Source organism: Pelobates fuscus, chromosome 4 (assembly GCF_036172605.1).
Source record: "Pelobates fuscus isolate aPelFus1 chromosome 4, aPelFus1.pri, whole genome shotgun sequence".
In the NCBI taxonomy this organism is placed as follows: Eukaryota; Metazoa; Chordata; class Amphibia; order Anura; family Pelobatidae; genus Pelobates; species Pelobates fuscus.
This window is the reverse complement of record NC_086320.1, coordinates 231307054-231325784: the sequence shown is the minus strand read 5'-3', so window position 1 is coordinate 231325784 and position 18731 is coordinate 231307054. Positions and strand designations below refer to the sequence as shown.

The window sequence follows — 18731 nt, the reverse complement described above, 5'->3', positions numbered from 1 at the left end:
GCCCTGTCTGCTCGTTCCTGCACCGCTAACTTTAATCTGGAGGACTCTTCAAGGCCTGCCCAATTCCAATGGAACTCCCTACCCTATGCCATCAGACTTTCCCCTACACTCCAGTCATTTAAGAAGTCGCTGAAAACATACCTTATTACGATACTCTGCTATCTTCCTGGGTTGTGTTCTCCGATTACAATTGCCCTTCTCATTTCCTTCACTTCCATAGCCCAGTGCATTCTTTCTCCTTCCACTGTTTGGTTCTTCACACATCACTTATTTTGATACAGGCATCTTATCCATTGATCTCTCTTCCCCTCTGACACTATCTGCTCTTCCTCTTGTGTTTCCTTACCTCTCTTTCTCATTTTTTAAGCTGGTTTGAACAGAGCATTCTACACCTCTTGTCTTTGCTAGTAATGATGTTTGTGAACTACTTGTCAAATATCCCAGTTCTATAATTGTAAAACACTGTAGAATACTCTAGTAATATACAAATGCTAATAATAATAACTAGAATGATTTTTATATATAGTGATACAAACCAAACTGAGACTGGTCTTAATTTATTTATTTTTTGTTAATTGATAAGCAGCAACATTTTGTGCTGTTATCGTTATATAAGATGGGTGATGTGCATTTTTATAATCAAAAGATGTCCAGAGGAGACCATAATTATTATACAAAAACAGGGAGAGATGTTATGCGTTTTCATGTTAAGATCTGTATAGTGTAGTATTACAACATAACTGTTTCTGGATTTAAAGGAGAAAAATAAAATGTGTTTAGAATGAAAGAGCAGTGTCACATGGCATTTAATACATTCTAACTATACAGCATACAGCGCTTTACTTTATGTGCACATTCTTGCCACAAGCAATGGCAGATACCACACACTGACACAAAATAAATTATATCACAGACACAGAAATATCCTGATTCTCAAGCCAGCATCTGTATCAATTATTTATGTGGTGCAGACAGCTATACCATTATCTTTATATTCAGACCAAAATGAATAGAAAACACAGCCACGCAGAATGATGAACCATTTCATTTACGGTACCTCCCTTTGCTAAAAAAAAAATAAAGTTTAAAAAGCTAGTAAGAGCTATTTTACCGTTTTTCCTTATATTCACATGTGTTTGTGTTAGATTCATAAAATAAATACTATTATTATTTACTATATATTTTAGCAAGTGGTTTATTAGATGCCAACATGATATATATCGGCACATTATTTTGAAATGGTTTGTTTTAAATTTTCAGTTCATAAGTTCCTTAATTATACATATTGTCACTGGCAACCTGCCAGGTTATCCAAGTGATTCACTGGTTTGTCAAGTGAAAGTCCTTTTTTTAATTCTGGATCTTTGTAATTGCCTTTGCTTTTCCGCTTCTTCTGCTTTGCACCGCTCTTCTTCCTCTGCTTTTTTCCTCTGTTCTTTCAGCTCCTTGTACCTCCATTTTGGAATTTGTAATGTGCTGCTGTCTGCACTGTTTTTTCGATGTAATTTCTCTGGGTAGTATGTAGGTGCAGGTGCTTTACTGATACGTACTTTAGGAATGATGTATCCTGGCCTTACACTACTTCTTCGTAGTAAATTTAGAGGCAGTAGGCTTGTTCTTCTGTTGCCTAATGAATTTGTTTTCTGAGACACACTTATTTGAAGACTAGCTCTCCTCTCTTTTTTAGGGGGCATCACAGAGATTCTCGATGCCTTAAAAAGTTTCTCATAGCTCTCTTTGCGATTTTGTTCTGAAGCTTTTATTTCTTGAGCCATCTGCCTCTTAGTAATCTCTTGTACAGAGTACCTGCGCTTCCCAACACATGGTGGACTCCCAGGACATACAGTTTGGCAAGCTATAGCAACAAAGGGGCTATTCATGCTAGTGGTTGTTCTGACCATGTGATCAAGGACTCCATCTTCCATGGGCTCATTGAAGTAATTAAAACTAAATGTTGACTTTATACAATCTGATATCTTCTGTGCACATGACTTGGGTTCTGCAGCTTTGGCAAGAAGCTCTTTCATCTTAGGCCATTCCATCTTAAATAGATCACAAAACTGTTCCGGAGTGGGTTTGTCAAGTAGTTTTTGCATGAGGTAAACTGTTTCAAATCTCCCTGTAAACCTTGCCCATTGCATGGATGTATATTCACGATTTGGATCGACTGCATTAATATCTGCACCTGAAAAATAATAAAAATAAATAAATAAATAAAAATTATAAAATTATCAATCTTATATCATGAGTAAGTTGGTTATGAAGCAACATTGCAATATTTGTTGATGGCTCTGTCTATTGCTTATTTGACTATGTGGAATAATTTGTTATGGGCTGAGACTAATAAGTTAGTTGTGAGGATGTTGAGTTATATGAAGCTAATGTGTATTTATTGTATGGTGAGCTTTGTAGTGCTCTGTTCAAATGGTATGTCTACTAACCATTGGATTACAGGGCTAAGCTAGGCAACTGCAAACTTTATTTTTCAGAATCATCCTTAAAGAACCTCTCTGGGTTTATGGCAGTGAAGTGGTTATGATGCGAGGAGGAAAAGGGCACGGTCTTACCTCAAGGGGTTAAATTGTTAATGAAATATTTAACCCCAAAGTCTGGAAGGCGGCACCTAATCGTTCTGCCCCTTCCACTTTCTCTGAAGGTCTGAGGCTTGTTAACAAATCAGGTAGCCTTGGACTGGCATATCTACCAACATTTCAAATTAACAAATAGAGACACTTTTATTTTAGGTGTGTGTGTGAATGGGGATGTGAGCAACAGCAGGGCTGTACTGTGACATTTTAGGTGTGTAGATCATGCTCCTGTAATCTCCATGCTTAAATATCTGCCATTTAGGAGGAGTTAAATCACTTCTGTTTCTGTTTATACAGCCCTAGTCAAAGTTACCCATTATGTGAGTCACACAGCCTACATGAAAAAAATGATTTCATTTTTAATCACATGTTAACTTGCTTTATATGTTGTATCTCCTGCTCTGTAAACAGACGTTTAATCACACACAGTAGGTTTCTGCAGAGTTTCAAAGTCTATTAACAGAGTAGTAGATAAGAAATCCTAAATTAAATGGGATGTGCAAGAAAGGAAGATGAAACATGAGATGTTTCTTTACAGGAAGTGTTTAGAAAGGCTGTGTAAGTTACATGCAGGGAGGTGTGACTAGGGCTGTATGAACAAAGTGATTTAACTCCTAAATGACAGAAAATTGAGCAGTGAAACTGCAGGGGCACAATCTATGCACCAAAACAGCTAAATTTGTATTGGTGCATATAGTGCCCCTTTTACCCTTTTTGTGACCAGACAGTTTTTTTCAATTTTCTTACCGTTAAGGACCAGGGCTGTTTTTACATTTCTGCTGTGTTTGTATTTAGCTTTAATTTTCCTCTTACTCATTTCCACACATATTATATACAGTTTTCCTCACCATTAAATGGTCTTTCTAAAGATACAATTATTTTCATCAGATCATATAATTTACTATAAAAATAATTATAAAATTACACACTTTTCTAACTTTGAGCCCCCAAATCTGTTACGCATCTACAACCGCCAAAAAACACTCGTGCTAAATAGTTTTGAAGTTTCGTGTTCAGAAATACCCAATGTTAACATGTGCTTAGCTTTTTTCTTTTGCCAGTTATAGGGCAATAAGTACAAGTAACACTGTGGTGGAATCTCGGTAAAAATAAATTTAGTAGGCCGAGATTACCACGTGGCATGTGTACGTGCATATGCTGACGTATCGATCAGTTGGTTGCACGAGGCAAGATACGATCAGTAGTGTACGGAGCATGTGCAAGAATACAGGATATAGTATTCCCCTCCTCCATTGTGCTGGACAGGCCATGCGGTCAAGCAGGAAGTTAATTCTTATTTGTATTGATTGGTCAAGAGAATGTGCGGGTGGAGCTTAATATGGGAGGAGTTATGTACCTATATAAGGAGCCTGCACTATTGTCCGGGGCTCAGAACTTGCTGTATTTTGGTGACATTAGTCCCTCTAAGTCCCGATCGGTGATCCAATAGCCAAGCACAGAGAAGAAACCTGTGTCCATCTCTCTGTGCTTGGCTTCCGTCAGTTTCTCCGGTATCATTTGGTGCATTGGCCGGGAAGCTCATCGTTCAACGGTAGCTGAGAGGCAGAGGCGTGAGACGGTCTATCTTTGCCCACGTTCTCTACGGCTGCACCCCTGAACTTCTGCGTGGACCTCCCTTCGTCTGGTCTGTTGTCCAGGAGATCATCGGCCTCTACGTAAGAAGTGCTGGGGTGTCCCCGTCGATGAGTGTGAACTCAGGTTCAGGAACGAGGAGGTAAGACAACTGCTGTTTTAGACGGCAGACCCACTAGGGGTATACCGATTGTGCGGTAGGCCCATAAGGGGTTTGAATTGTGTATGGAATCTGCCCCCTCTGTCGGAGGGAAGGAGCGAAGGCGCACCGCTCAATCGAACGCTCTTTAGTCAGACCGTTTGATTTGGTTAGTCAGGCGGGGTTCTGGTGTAAATAGCCCTAGCCGGACACCGGTGTCTTGTCTAGACTAGCGTTCTAGGGTGTATATTTTGTTCGCTAGGTCGGAGGGACCGGGAGACTAAGCGGCGTCTGTGTAAATTCGGTTCGCTAGCTCTCAACCTATCTTGGCTAAGTGGGAAGGCGTGTAAATTTGGAACCCACTAGATTTTTGATAGTAATCGACTAAGAGGCGTCTGTGTAAATTCGGTCCTCTAGCTCGCTATATGTGGTGCTTGGGCAGTGTGGCTAACCAAAACGGATGTAGATAGTTTTAGGTAGTCCATCAAGGTACTGGCCAATAGTTTAGTTGGGAATTGTAAATGTGTTAAAGATTGTTAGTAAAGTGTATATCTTGTTAGATAGCGCGAGCTCAGCCGTCTAGCGAGAGTGTTAATAGTGTGTTGCTGTATCATAGTGCACGGTACCATAACCCTGTATATTTACTGACACTGTATATAAGTACTAATCACTGTCGTCCATTGCATGTTTAACACCATAACCACTAATAATTGTATTGCGACCTTAAATTGTGCTTTGACCTATGCTAACCGTATTGTAACCGCTATTTGTAAAAGACGATGTTACTGGGGTGTGTTATAGACGGGTAATTCATATATAGAGAATTATAGCGTGGGTGACTGTATAGTTTCGCCAAAGGGCATAATATTGATTATCTAGTTACTGGTGTAACAGCTGTGTGTGTACGGGAATTCCCTGAGTGTTTATTGTGTTATTGTGTACGTTTCACTTGGTAACCGTACCACGTGGTGCTGTTGCCAGAGGAAACGGGTGTGACTGTTGAATAGTACGCGTGCATAGTATTCGTTGTCAACGACGTTCCATTGATAAGTATGGGCGCGTCGGAGTCAACGATTCCGGATCCCTTAGGTTGTATGGTAAAGAATTTTAAAAAGGGATTCAAAACATGTGATTTTGGGGTTAAAATGTCTCCTGTACGTTTGGTTACTTTGTGCACTAGGGAGTGGCCTACTTTGGTTGCGGCATGGCCGCCACGTGGTAGTTTGGATCCAACCCTGATACAGCGTGTACACGTGGCTGTGTCGGGTAGGCCTGAACTTTACGGGCAGTTTCCATATATTGATTGTTGGAGACAGGCCGTAAACGACTCGCCTAAATGGATTCAGATATGCCACGAGGAGCAATGTCGCCTCATGGTGGCCAGGACTTGTTTGTCCACTAGGACTGTGGTTAGGCCCATTTTGGACACGCCCCCTGAGTCCAAGATCCCTTTGCCGCCCCCTTACTTCCCTACAGGAAGAGGTAACGCAAATGCAGGAAGTTCTATACCCCTCCCCTCATTGCCCTCATCCACTTCCACTTCCTCCTCTAGTACAGAATCCACCCCTCCTCGTATTAAACCTCCCCTTCCGGAACCAGAACCAACCCCCGTTAGATCTAAATATCCTGATTTGGCGCCACTTCAAACTTCCGGTCAAGCTTCTTCTAGCTCGGCTGGGAGTATTCTATTTACTAACTTTTCCCAAAATCAAGCTCCCACATCCTCATGCCCTATTTCCCCCCGACTGGAACCCATAACTGACGCCCCTCCACGTAGCCCCATACTAACCCGACAACTGACCGGTACCCAACAATTAAAACATTATCAGATGCCTCTTCGTCTGAATCCCGGGTCAGCCTATATCGATGCCGCAGGTCAAATGGCACATGCTGACCCAGTCTTCGTATATGTCCCGTTCACGACTACCGATCTCTTGAATTGGAAGACCCACAATTCCTCGTACACTGAGAAACCACAAGCTATGACCGATCTGTTCACCTCGATAGTTCAGACACATAATCCGACATGGGCTGATTGCCAGCAGTTATTAATGACTTTGTTTAATAATGAGGAAAGGACAAGGATTAATCGAGCGGCCATTAAAGCGCTAGAGGATAGAGCCCGTGCTTTGAATCAAGCCAATCCAGCAGCATGAGCCGCAACACATTACCCTAATACCGATCCCGACTGGAATGTAAATGGCGCAGATATGGTTCAACTCAGAGCCTATAGAGACGCTATAATTGCTGGCATGAAAGCCGGAGGGAAAAAAGCCATTAATATGTCGAAGACAGTTGAGGTGATTCAGAAAAGTGATGAAGCGCCCAGTGTCTTTTATGACCGATTATTGGAGGCATACCGCTTGTATACCCCCTTTAATCCGGAAGACGCAGATAATTCCCGAATGGTGAACTCCGCCTTTGTCAGCCAAGCTTACGGAGATATTAAGCGCAAGCTACAGAAGTTAGAAGGGTTTGCAGGTATGTCTATCACCCAACTAATGGAGGTAGCGAATAAAGTGTATATGAATAGGGAAACAGAAAGTAAGAAAGAGGAAGAGCGCAAGATGCGTAGAAAGGCAGATATGCTAGCGGTAGCGATCGCAGGCGTAGATAGACGGGGCCCAGATAGAGGCGATAGTAAGTGGAATGAGGAACCTCTGAGTAGAAATCAGTGCGCATACTGTAGAGAAGAAGGGCACTGGAGAAATGAGTGTCCGCGAAGAGAACAGTATGAGAGAGACAGACCTAGGACAGGTTATGGAAACTTTAGAGGCAGAGCGAGAGGTAGAGGAGGCCCCGGAGGGAGCAATGGTAATAGAGGGAACAGAGGAAGTGTTAGGGAAGATAGGTACTATCCAGCAGCGCAAAGGTCCCGCGATAGAGAAGGTAGGGACTTTGTAGGATTGGCTGACACGGTCATGGAGGACTATTGATACCGACCGGGCTCCATCCCCCTTGGTCGAGCGGAGCCTATGGTCGATGTATCAATAGGGGGAAAAATGAGTGCGTTCATGATCGACACTGGTGCTGAACATTCGGTGGTGACTGACCTAGTTGCTCCTCCATCTGGAAGAACTATTACTGTAATAGGAGCAACTGGAAGAAGTGCTGCAAAACCGGTTCTTAAAAGTCGACTCTGTACATTGGGAGGCCACGTAGTAAAACATCAATTCCTTTATATGCCTGAATGTCCAGTCCAATTGCTGGGACGTGATATGCTATCGAAGTTACAAGCGCAGATTACGTTCCTACCAAATGGAACAACATCCTTAAAGTTTAATGGACCTTCAGGTATTATGACATTATCCGTACCAAAGGAAGAAGAGTGGCGACTTTATACAGCGTTGACTAGCCAAAACCCTAGGAGTGATGAGTCCTTATTCAACATACCAGGAGTTTGGGCAGAGAACAACCCACCAGGACTGGCCCGCAATATTCCACCTATTAAAATCGAACTAAAACTTGGGGTTTATCCAGTGAGCCTAAGACAATATCACATCCCGCAGAAGGCTAAGAAGAACATCCAATCTTATCTGGATAAGTTCATACGGTATGGTATCCTAAAATTCTGTACTTCCCCCTGGAACACCCCATTGCTGCCTGTTCAAAAGCCCGGTACAGATGAGTATCAACCTGTGCAGGACTTGAGAGCAGTCAATGATGCGGTTGTTAGTATACATCCAGTTGTGCCTGTGATAATTGTGATAAAATTTCAATTAACTAATTAGGTATGATTGATTGATCACTAATGAGCAAATTAATCTATTATAGATAGTTAAGATGGCACTTGTCTGTAACTGTGTCGCACTAAGAAATTCAACTAAGCTGACATTGCATAAAATACTTAGACTGTGTAAGATGACATTGCATAAAATACTGAAACTGTGTTGCGCTGATATTGCATAGAATATTCCATAGCGTGTCTGGCCAATATCCAAAAAGGCCCTTGTGTGTAAGAGAGGGACTTGGTATTAGAAAGATAAAGAGTAGGGACATAGATAGATAAGATGCCGCATGTGTCTGGCATGGGCGTTGGGGGTCATGACCAGCCTGATCAACCGTACTGACTACCTAACGTGCATGACAAGATACATGCTGGGCTGCACTGATAAGAAATACAAACTTGGTAAAAAGTATAAAAGACGGGGAAACTTGGCACTCACTTGGAGAACTACCCACCTGTAATGCGGACGCGTGTTGCTGGTCTCTGCTGTTCCCAGAGAGGGTCCCTCCAAGCCTGACTGTCTGAGTTCCCCCGGTCGTGCAGCGAGGACGTAACCAAGCCCCCTCTAAATGGTGATGTATACTTAAGTTGATATATCTAGATACTAAGCTGTTTTGATGTGAATGCATGCAACTACTTAATGAGAATTACGCTTACTTTGTCTTGGGTCCCTTTATGGACAATAAAGTGTGATGTGAATTATTATCTGCAACGTGGTCTCTGTGTGATTTCTGTTTCCTATAGCTCAATATACTCATTCCGAAGTGGGTTGTGTGCCCGCCAGTATCGTTATAAGCCTTATTAGGTGATTGATTATTACTTTTTGGATATTGGTGCTTCATGAATTTAATGATTAGGCACAACATTTTGGCGTAGTCGGCAGGATGAGTATTAATTGGGCTGGGAAACTTGAAATCAATTTTTGAAAATAGTTTTTGAAGAGTTGTTAGAATTTGTTAAAACTGTTTTGTTTAGAATTTGCTGGAACTATTTGCGTAAGATAAGAAAATTGTGTTTAGGACTTGTTAGAACTGTGTATGTAGATAAGGATATTGTGGTTAGAAATTGTTAGGACTGCTTAGGCGAATTGTAAGTACAGTTAAAGTGAAACTAACATTGTATAAGGTTTAATTTTTGCTGCGACACGGAGGAAAGAAAAGACGTTTGCAAGCTGTCAGTTTCTTCCGTGCGTTGCAGTAAAATATGTTATAGAGATTTTAAGTTTAGGAAACAAACACTACAGTTTCTAAAGTTTCTTTTGAACATTGTGTAAACCTGAAAATGTTTGCATGACTTTGCAAGAGCAAAATTGGTGAGTGAATGCTCGATCTAACAAGATTGAGGAGTGTTTCAGAAGATTGATTGAAGAATGCAAGTTGTGCTCAGTTGGTAGACGCCCCTATACATCTTAACGGTGTGTAGAACGCCAGTGCCGCTGGGGAGCGATACCCTCAAACAGGCTAGCGTCCTGGATGAGGCTGAATTGCTGCTAATTTAATAAGCTCAATACCAGGTATTGAGATAAGGTCACCAAAACCACGAGATTGTTTGGGGTGATTCTGACACGAATGGGTGATTGTGCTTGGTCAGTTAACAAGTGCCCCTACGCACCTTAACAGGTGCTGGAAGCCAGTGCTGACTAAGGAAGTGAATGAAACGGCTGTTCCTGAAAGTGCAAGACTGTTGGCTCGATTCATAGACGCCCCTATGCACTTTACAGAGTGTGTAGAAAGCTAGTGTGGTCGGGAAGCGCAAACCTGCAGCCAAATTAGTCATTTGGGCAGGCTTGAGTGAAGCATAAAACAATAAGCCAGACACTAGGTGTCTGGATTAGTACATATTCAAGTGAAATTAACTAAAACACATAGTACACACATCCCCCAAGGAGTGCAAGTATATTCTAAATCAATCATAGGGACTTTGCACAATGTTTAAAAAGAATAAGAAACAAGGTGATGATGCCATCATTCCCGGATGGGAGGATGAGCCATATGCGGTGATTGCCAGTGAATGGGCCCGTTCAGCTGGCAAGGGTAACGATGACTGTGAAAAAAGTGAAATTGACATGCCTACTAACCTTCTTGATTGCCTGACAATAATCCCAAAAGATAAGTGGCAGAAAAGAGGTTGGGTAATACTGAATGCCTATAGACAAACACACAAAGCTAAATGTCTTATGGAAAAAGAAAAGCGTTTGTATGAAATGTTATTGCAAAAATCTGTAATGAATGTGACCAAGGCTAAGGGTAAGGTTGGAACTCGTAAGATTAGCAAGAGGAAGATGCAGGTGTGCTTGGCTCAGGTAGGATCCAATTGGGATCCTGACACTTGGGATGGCAACATCTGGAGTTCAGATGATGAGTCTGGTGGAGTAAATGCTTTGCCTGTGGTCAGAAGAAAATTGGAGTACACTGACCTGGGGCAAATTAGCAAGACCTCCATGGAAGACTATACTCAACAGGAGATGGCTGACATTCTTTCAACCTTCAGGCAGCGGCCAAAGGAACCGCTGGATGAGTGGGTTGTGAGACTAGCCGAGACAGGGGCGGGAGGCATCAATCTTGATGCCATGGACTCGCCAAAGTTAGCCACTATCTCAGAGGATGAGAATGTCAGGAGGATGCTGTTAAACGGACCCCCTGCCATAGAGGGGAATCCGGCTTCACTCACCCTCCTTGAGCTTGTCCAGATAGGGTTAAAACTGAGGTATCCATCTGTCAGTGACTGGCCAGATAATGACAAACCTTGGTACGGGCTGACAGATGCAGTAAGGAAACTGAAACAGGAGATGGTCAGACAGGCTATCCAGAATTCCCAACAGCTGGATAGACTGATGGAAATGCCTGTGACAGTTCAAATGAGAAATAAGATTATAAAGACCGCCCCTCCAGCATATAAGCAGGTAATAATGACACTGCTTATAAATCAAACAGGAAACTCATTGCAATTGGTTACTGAAGCCATTATGCAATTGGGGGAATTGGGAGACCTGGGAAACCTGTTAGGAGACCTGGGAGACCTGGAGGTGACGGACTCTGACCAAAAGGATTGACTAGTGAGGCAGGCTCCAGTGATTGACTTTTCAGTAAAAGACCACAGACCCCATGTAAATGTAGAAATTCACTGGAAACATGAAAATGTTGAAAGGGTTACTGCCCTTGTGGACACTGGAGCCGAAGCCACCTTAATTTATGGTAACCCTAAGAAATTTTCTGGATCACCCTATGTGATCACAGGTCTGGGAGGTAAAAGGACAGAAGCAGTCCAGACCTGGGTAGAACTGAAAATTGGACAGTTGCCCAAAAAGAAGTATTCAGTTTTAATCGTCCCCATACCTGAATACATAATTGGTATTGACATCCTTGACAACACTGTGATACTCTCCAAGTCAGGACAAGACAAATGGGAATACGTGCCCTCGGGCAAATGTTATTTGAGAGAATAAGATGAGCCATATCTTTACAGGCAAAGCTCATTGGTCCGGCTGTTATTGTGATGGTTGCGCTTACTCTACCCCTTTTGGTCGAATCAGATACCAACAACGAGATTGGAAGTTGGGACCAGAGTGATTCCGCAGAAATGAAGTGGAAAGAGATCGAGATGCGAGTAACCTGCCTGACTTATGACTGTCCAAACATGAGGGCAAGCCTGTATGGAGAAGGCTATTTCAGCCACAACGACACTGAGAAGATGAACTATATTAAGCTGCCGCACGGATCATTTGATATGTTAACGTTAGAATCTACAACACCCTTTGGCTGCCATATACTATATACACATGTTGACTTTAATATTACTTCAGAGGAACTTACCCAATATTGGGTAGGTTACGCAAATGAGCAAAGCACAAAGCGGACATACACTGTTATAGAGAATAGTGGTGCAACCTACTGCTGTTCTGATGTAAGATGTATAAATCACCCTATCCCTTCAAAAGGATTCTATTGGCTATGTGGGAGATGGGCTTATAAAAAACTCCCATGTAAAATGCAAATTGATTGTACCTTGGGAATGGTGATGCCCGCCATTTACCCTACTAAAACTTTACCTGAAAGCGCCCATCATCATTGGAGGAAACGAGACACCGGGTTATCAGGGTTTAAAATGGATAGAAACGCACAGTTTTGGGTCTCTCTTTTTCCAATGGTGGGGGTGGGAATGATGATAACTAATTTAAACCTTTTAATTGATTCCCTTGATGATGCCTTTAATAGCACAGGACTTGCTATTAGCTTACTTACTTATGAGCAAGAACAGATTAGACAGGTAGCTTTGCAAAATAGAATAGCCTTAGATTATTTGCTTGCAGCAGAGGGGGGGGTATGCAAAAGAATAGGAGGCAAAGCATGTTGTGTGTGGATAGAAGATAAATCAGGGAAAGTTAAACATGAGCTTCATCACTTAGAAGAGATACAGAAACACTTTAGAAAACCACTGACCACAGATGACTTGGAACACTGGCTAGCTAATGCTACACAAGACTTTGACTGGACATTTGGTATAGGATCATGGATAGGAGGACTTGGGATGAAAATATTAAAGGGAATTGTGTGGTGTGTTTTTATTATACTCTGTATTTATCTATGCTACAAAATTGTTATTTGCTGCATTCAAAGAGTAACTACATTTAAAAAGCAAATGTTAGAAGTGTGATAAATGTTGTTTAGAGATAGAGAATGTTAAGCGGGAAGAGGCATGTCCTACGGGTGACCCTCGACTCGGAGAGCTTTAGTGCATGAATTGGTTCCAGGTGTGAATGGAACAATATGGGGATCAGTGGGTTAATGGGCTTGCCCCCTGCTGATAACCTGAATGGCATGCGTAAATGTGTGAGGTTTTGCTCACTGAGTGATCAAGGGATGGAATGTGATAATTGTGATAAAATTTCAATTAACTAATTAGGTATGATTGATTGATCACTAATGAGCAAATTAATCTATTATAGATAGTTAAGATGGCACTTGTCTGTAACTGTGTCGCACTAAGAAATTCAACTAAGCTGACATTGCATAAAATACTTAGACTGTGTAAGATGACATTGCATAAAATACTGAAACTGTGTTGCGCTGATATTGCATAGAATATTCCATAGCGTGTCTGGCCAATATCCAAAAAGGCCCTTGTGTGTAAGAGAGGGACTTGGTATTAGAAAGATAAAGAGTAGGGACATAGATAGATAAGATGCCGCATGTGTCTGGCATGGGCGTTGGGGGTCATGACCGGCCTGATCAACCGTACTGACTACCTAACGTGCATGACAAGATACATGCTGGGCTGCACTGATAAGAAATACAAACTTGGTAAAAAGTATAAAAGACGGGGAAACTTGGCACTCACTTGGAGAACTACCCACCTGTAATGCGGACGCGTGTTGCTGGTCTCTGCTGTTCCCAGAGAGGGTCCCTCCAAGCCTGACTGTCTGAGTTCCCCCGGTCGTGCAGCGAGGACGTAACCAAGCCCCCTCTAAATGGTGATGTATACTTAAGTTGATATATCTAGATACTAAGCTGTTTTGATGTGAATGCATGCAACTACTTAATGAGAATTACGCTTACTTTGTCTTGGGTCCCTTTATGGACAATAAAGTGTGATGTGAATTATTATCTGCAACGTGGTCTCTGTGTGATTTCTGTTTCCTATAGCTCAATATACTCATTCCGAAGTGGGTTGTGTGCCCGCCAGTATCGTTATAAGCCTTATTAGGTGATTGATTATTACTTTTTGGATATTGGTGCTTCATGAATTTAATGATTAGGCACAACAGTGCCCAATCCATATAACCTGCTTGCTTTAATTCCAGGCGGGGCTACCTATTTTACAGTCTTAGACCTCAAAGATGCCTTCTTTTGCCTCCGAATTGCCGCAGAAAGTCAATGTATCTTCGCTTTCCAATGGGAAAACGCTGTAACGGGCTCAAAACGCCAAATGACCTGGACAAGACTGCCCCAAGGGTTTAAAAATTCACCTACCCTATTTGGTTCCGCTCTAAGTCAAGATCTACTGGATTTCGAGTCCATCCCAGGAGAGTGTGTATTGTTACAATATGTAGATGACTTGTTGATAGCAGCAGTTACAAAGGAAATATGTCAGCAAGCAACGCACGATCTACTACACATTCTCTGGAAGGCAGGATACAAGGTGTCTAGAAAGAAGGCTCAGTTGTGTTTGCCAACTGTCAAATATCTGGGATTCCATATCTCTGAAGGTCAAAGAATTATGGGGCCAGAGAGAAAAGAAGCTGTGTGCCACCAAATACCGATACCCAAGAATAGAAGACAAGTGCGAGAATTCTTGGGGGCAGCAGGCTTCTGTAGGATATGGATTCCCAGCTACGCGATACTGGCAAAACCTCTGTATGCAGCTATCAAAGGTACAGAGCACGACCTCTTCTTATGGACTCAAGAACAGCAAACGGCATTTGAAGATGTGAAGAAGGCTTTGATGAGTGCCCCAGCATTAGGTCTACCTGATCACACACGACCATTCTACCTGTATGTACATGAGCAAAGAAGAATGGCTGTGGGAGTATTGACACAGTACTTGGGATCATGGCAAAGACCTGTCGCCTACATGTCTAAGCAACTGGATGCAGTGGCCAGCGGACTTCCACCTTGTCTAAGAGCCGTAGCTGCAGCCGCCCTGCTAGTAGCTGAAGCCGATAAACTCACTCTGGGTCAAGAACTTTATGTACGAGTCCCACATGCAGTACAGACGTTGTTGGATTACAAAGGAAATCATTGGTTTAGTAACAGGACCAAGTATCAAGCAATGTTGTGTGAAAACCCAAGAGTGCATTTAGAGACTGTTAACACCTTAAATCCAGCTACCCTTTTGCCACAACCTACTGAAAGTCAACATGATTGTTTGGAAGTAATGGATGAAGTATTTTCAAGTAGACCAGATCTTCGTGATTTTCCCATCCAGAACCCCGATGTTCAATATTACACCGACGGAAGTAGTTATGTGAAAGAAGGGATCCGCTATGCAGGATATGTAGTAACAACAATAGACAAGGTGATAGAAGCTCGGCCACTGGCAAAAGGAACATCAGCACAAAAGGCAGAATTGATAGCACTGACACGAGCGTTACAATTGGCTGAAGGTTTAAGAGTGAACATCTACACGGACTCCAAGTATGCGTTTTTAACCACTCATGCCCACGGAGCTTTGTATAAAGAAAGAGGACTATTGAATTCAGAAGGCAAAGAAATCAAGTATGCAGCTGAAATCCTACAACTATTGGAAGCAGTGTGGGAGCCGAGAGAAGTCGGTATTATACATTGTCGAGCGCATCTGAGAGGAGATGGTGATGTAACTAAAGGAAATCGGATGGCAGACAGTACAGCTAAGCGTGCCGCTGAATCGGGAAGACAGGAGTATGTGGGGCATATAGCTGCTCTTATACCAACTACACTGTCTCAATGGACTCCAGTTTATACAGCTCAAGAAGAGGAGTGGTTAAAGACTGAACCTGGAAAGTATTTGGAGAACAAATGGTATCAGCTAGAAGATGGAAGATGGAAGAATAGTCATTCCAGCGTCACTAGCGGTAGAAATTGTCCAAAACTATCACAAAGGGACACATTCTGGGAGAGACAGCACAGAAGAATCTCTCAGAAAACATTTCTACATACCAAGATTGTCCAACTTGACTCAGGCCATTGTACGAAGATGTGTAACGTGTGCTAAGAATAAAGCAAGGCAAGGACCAGTAAAGCCACCAGGAGTCCAGTTTATGGGGGGACTCCCCATGTCCGATTTACAAATTGACTATACAGTGATGCCTAAATCGGATGGACATCGTTACCTGCTGGTAATTGTGTGCACCTATTCAGGCTGGGTAGAAGCATGTCCTACTCGTACAGAGAAAGCAGGAGAAGTTGTGAGATTCCTGCTACGAGAAATAATACCCCGATATGGACTACCCTGCTCTATAGGATCGGACAATGGTCCAGCTTTTGTTCATCAGTGCCTACAACAACTGACTCATATGCTTGGTATAAAGTGGAGGCTTCATACGGCATATAGACCCCAGAGTTCTGGTAAGGTAGAGAGAATGAATAGAACTATTAAGAATCAGTTGGCTAAAATGTGTCAGGAAACCCAACTTAAGTGGAACGTTCTCTTACCCATAGCTCTATTGCGAATCCGCAGTACACCTACCAGAAGGATGGGCCTCTCTCCTTTTGAAATCATGTATGGGCGACCACCTCCCGTACTTGGTAACTTAAGGGGGGATTTGAGTCAGTTGGGAGAAGGAACTACCCGGCAGCAGGTTGTAGAGTTGGGTAAGACTATGGAGGAGGTACAGAAATGGGTACAAGATAGATTACCTGTGAATATTTATCCCCCAGTTCATAGTTACCACCCAGGAGACCAAGTGTGGATTAAAGAGTGGAATAATGTACCGTTAGGGCCCAAGTGGAGAGGTCCTTATGTTGTTCTTTTGTCTACCCCTACAGCGATAAAAGTAGCCGAAGTGACTCCGTGGATACATCACTCCAGGGTTAAACCAGCAGCAGTCGATTCTTGGCAAGTTACAGCAGATCCAGAGAATCCCTGCAAGATCCGGTTAAAGCGCACGACTCAGTCGGAGTGACGAGGAACCTTGTGGATTACAAATTTTATTGTTTCAGAGATTTGGTAAGTGAGTGAGAGGGCCATAATAAAGCCTGTCCGCTCACCGACGTATAGTATATAAGCCAGGAAAAGTCTCGAAGGGACCCCTGTGAAGACGAGCAGAACTCCATTCCCTGCAGCCCTTACATCCTGGAAGCTGAGGTGCCTTCGCACGGACGAAGACTGAGGATGACGACGAAAGATGTGTTTATGATAATGTTTTTATATGTGTATTTTTATATTCAGGAAGGTAGAGGTACCGACACTCCTAGCTGTGAGGTATGCATTAAGACTACAAGAACAGGTAACCATATTTCCCAAACCCTAATTTGGCATTCACAATACGAGTGTAAAGGAGATGTATCAAGATGTAGATACCTAAATATAGAATATAGTGTGTGCCATTTAGGAGTAGGAGAACCTAAGTGCTTCAGTCGAGAGTATCAACCTCGTACAATTTGGTTGACTCTCAGGAATGGAGATCCTCAGGGGACCCTAATTAATAAGACGGTATTAGAATCCGTACATTCTTCGGGTGTTCTGCTATTTGATGCGTGTAAGGCGATATCAAGTGGTAGAAAGCCGTGGAATGTATGTGGGGATCTTAGATGGGAGAGGACGTATGGGTCTAACGATAAATATATTTGTCCCAGTAGTAAAAATAAATATGTGAGTCCTAGATGCCCAAATAGAGATTATAACTTTTGCCCATATTGGTCTTGTGTGGGGTGGGCAACTTGGGGACAGACAGTAGACAAGGACATGATTGTGACTAAGTTGCCTACCAGCCCATATTGTAAGTCTATGGAATGCAATCCAGTCCATATACTTATAAATAACCCCGATAAGTTTTTAGATAAATATGGTAATTTATTTGGGTTTCAAATATATGGGACGGGTTTAGATCCTGGGACAGTATTGTTTATAGGGATAGAGACTGATACGGTATCCTCCCAGACTCATCAAGTATACCATTCCTTTTATGAAGAGATGAGCATAGATAATAAGATCCCCCATAATGCTAAAAACCTGTTTATTGATTTAGCCGAAAGTATTGCCGGTAGTCTTAATGTTACCAACTGCTATGTGTGTGGAGGTACTAACATGGGAGACCAATGGCCTTGGGAAGCAAAGGAGGTAATGTCCGGTTCTGAGGCAGTTGACCAATTAATATCTACACAAGCCGATTATCATATGAGTGTTAGAGGTAAATCTGAGTGGAGATTAAAGACCTCCACCATAGGTTATGTTTGCATAGCAAGGAAAGGAATGATGTATAATACTTCTGTAGGAGAATTAACTTGTCTAGGGCAAAAAGCTTATGATGATGATACAAAGAATACAACTTGGTGGTCGGCTTCAAATGTCTCAGAACCATCTAACCCGTTTGCTAGATACGCCAATTTAAAGGATGTGTGGTTTGACCTATCCATCACATCTACCTGGAGAGCCCCAGCAAATTTGTACTGGATCTGTGGTAAGAAAGCCTATTCGGAGTTGCCACAGGACTGGGAAGGGGCATGTGTGTTGGGTATGCTCAAACCATCCTTCTTCTTGTTACCTATTGAAACAGGTGAGACTTTAGGTGTTAAAGTGTATGATGTGAATCATAGGAAGAAAAGGGGACCCATAGAGATAGGCGCCTGGGAAGATAATGAATGGCCTCCCCAGCGTATTATAGATTATTATGGGCCAGCCACGTGGGCAGAGGACGTACCTTTGGTTATAGAACCCCTATTTATATGCTCAGCCGTATTATACGATTACAGGCGGTGGTTGAGATCATTACTAACGAGACATCACAAGCGAAGCATAATACCAGGATGAGGACAGCAGTATACCAAAATAGATTAGCCTTGGATTACCTTTTGGCAGTAGAGGGAGGTGTATGTGGGAAGTTTAACCTGAGCAATTGCTGTCTTCAAATAGATGACGAAGGGCAAGCAATAGCTGAGCTTACTAGCCATATGGTTAAACTAGCGCATGTGCCTACTCAGGTATGGAAAGGGTATAATCCAAGCAGTTGGTTTGGTAGCTGGTATGAGTGGTTTGGAGGGCTTAAGGC

The 18731-nt window shown here is 42.5% G+C and overlaps 1 protein-coding gene across 1 annotated transcript in view; it reads right to left on the bottom strand.

Moving 5' to 3' along the window:
* Positions 1–1198: 1198 nt before the first annotated feature.
* Positions 1199–18731, bottom strand: part of ANKRD33B (ankyrin repeat domain 33B) — a 131039-nt gene continuing 113506 nt past the window's right edge. The window contains exon 4 of the mRNA XM_063451939.1: positions 1199–2185. Within this exon, the coding sequence (XP_063308009.1) occupies positions 1332–2185 (854 nt within the window). The 3' untranslated portion in view covers positions 1199–1331. The remainder of the gene's footprint in view (positions 2186–18731) is intronic.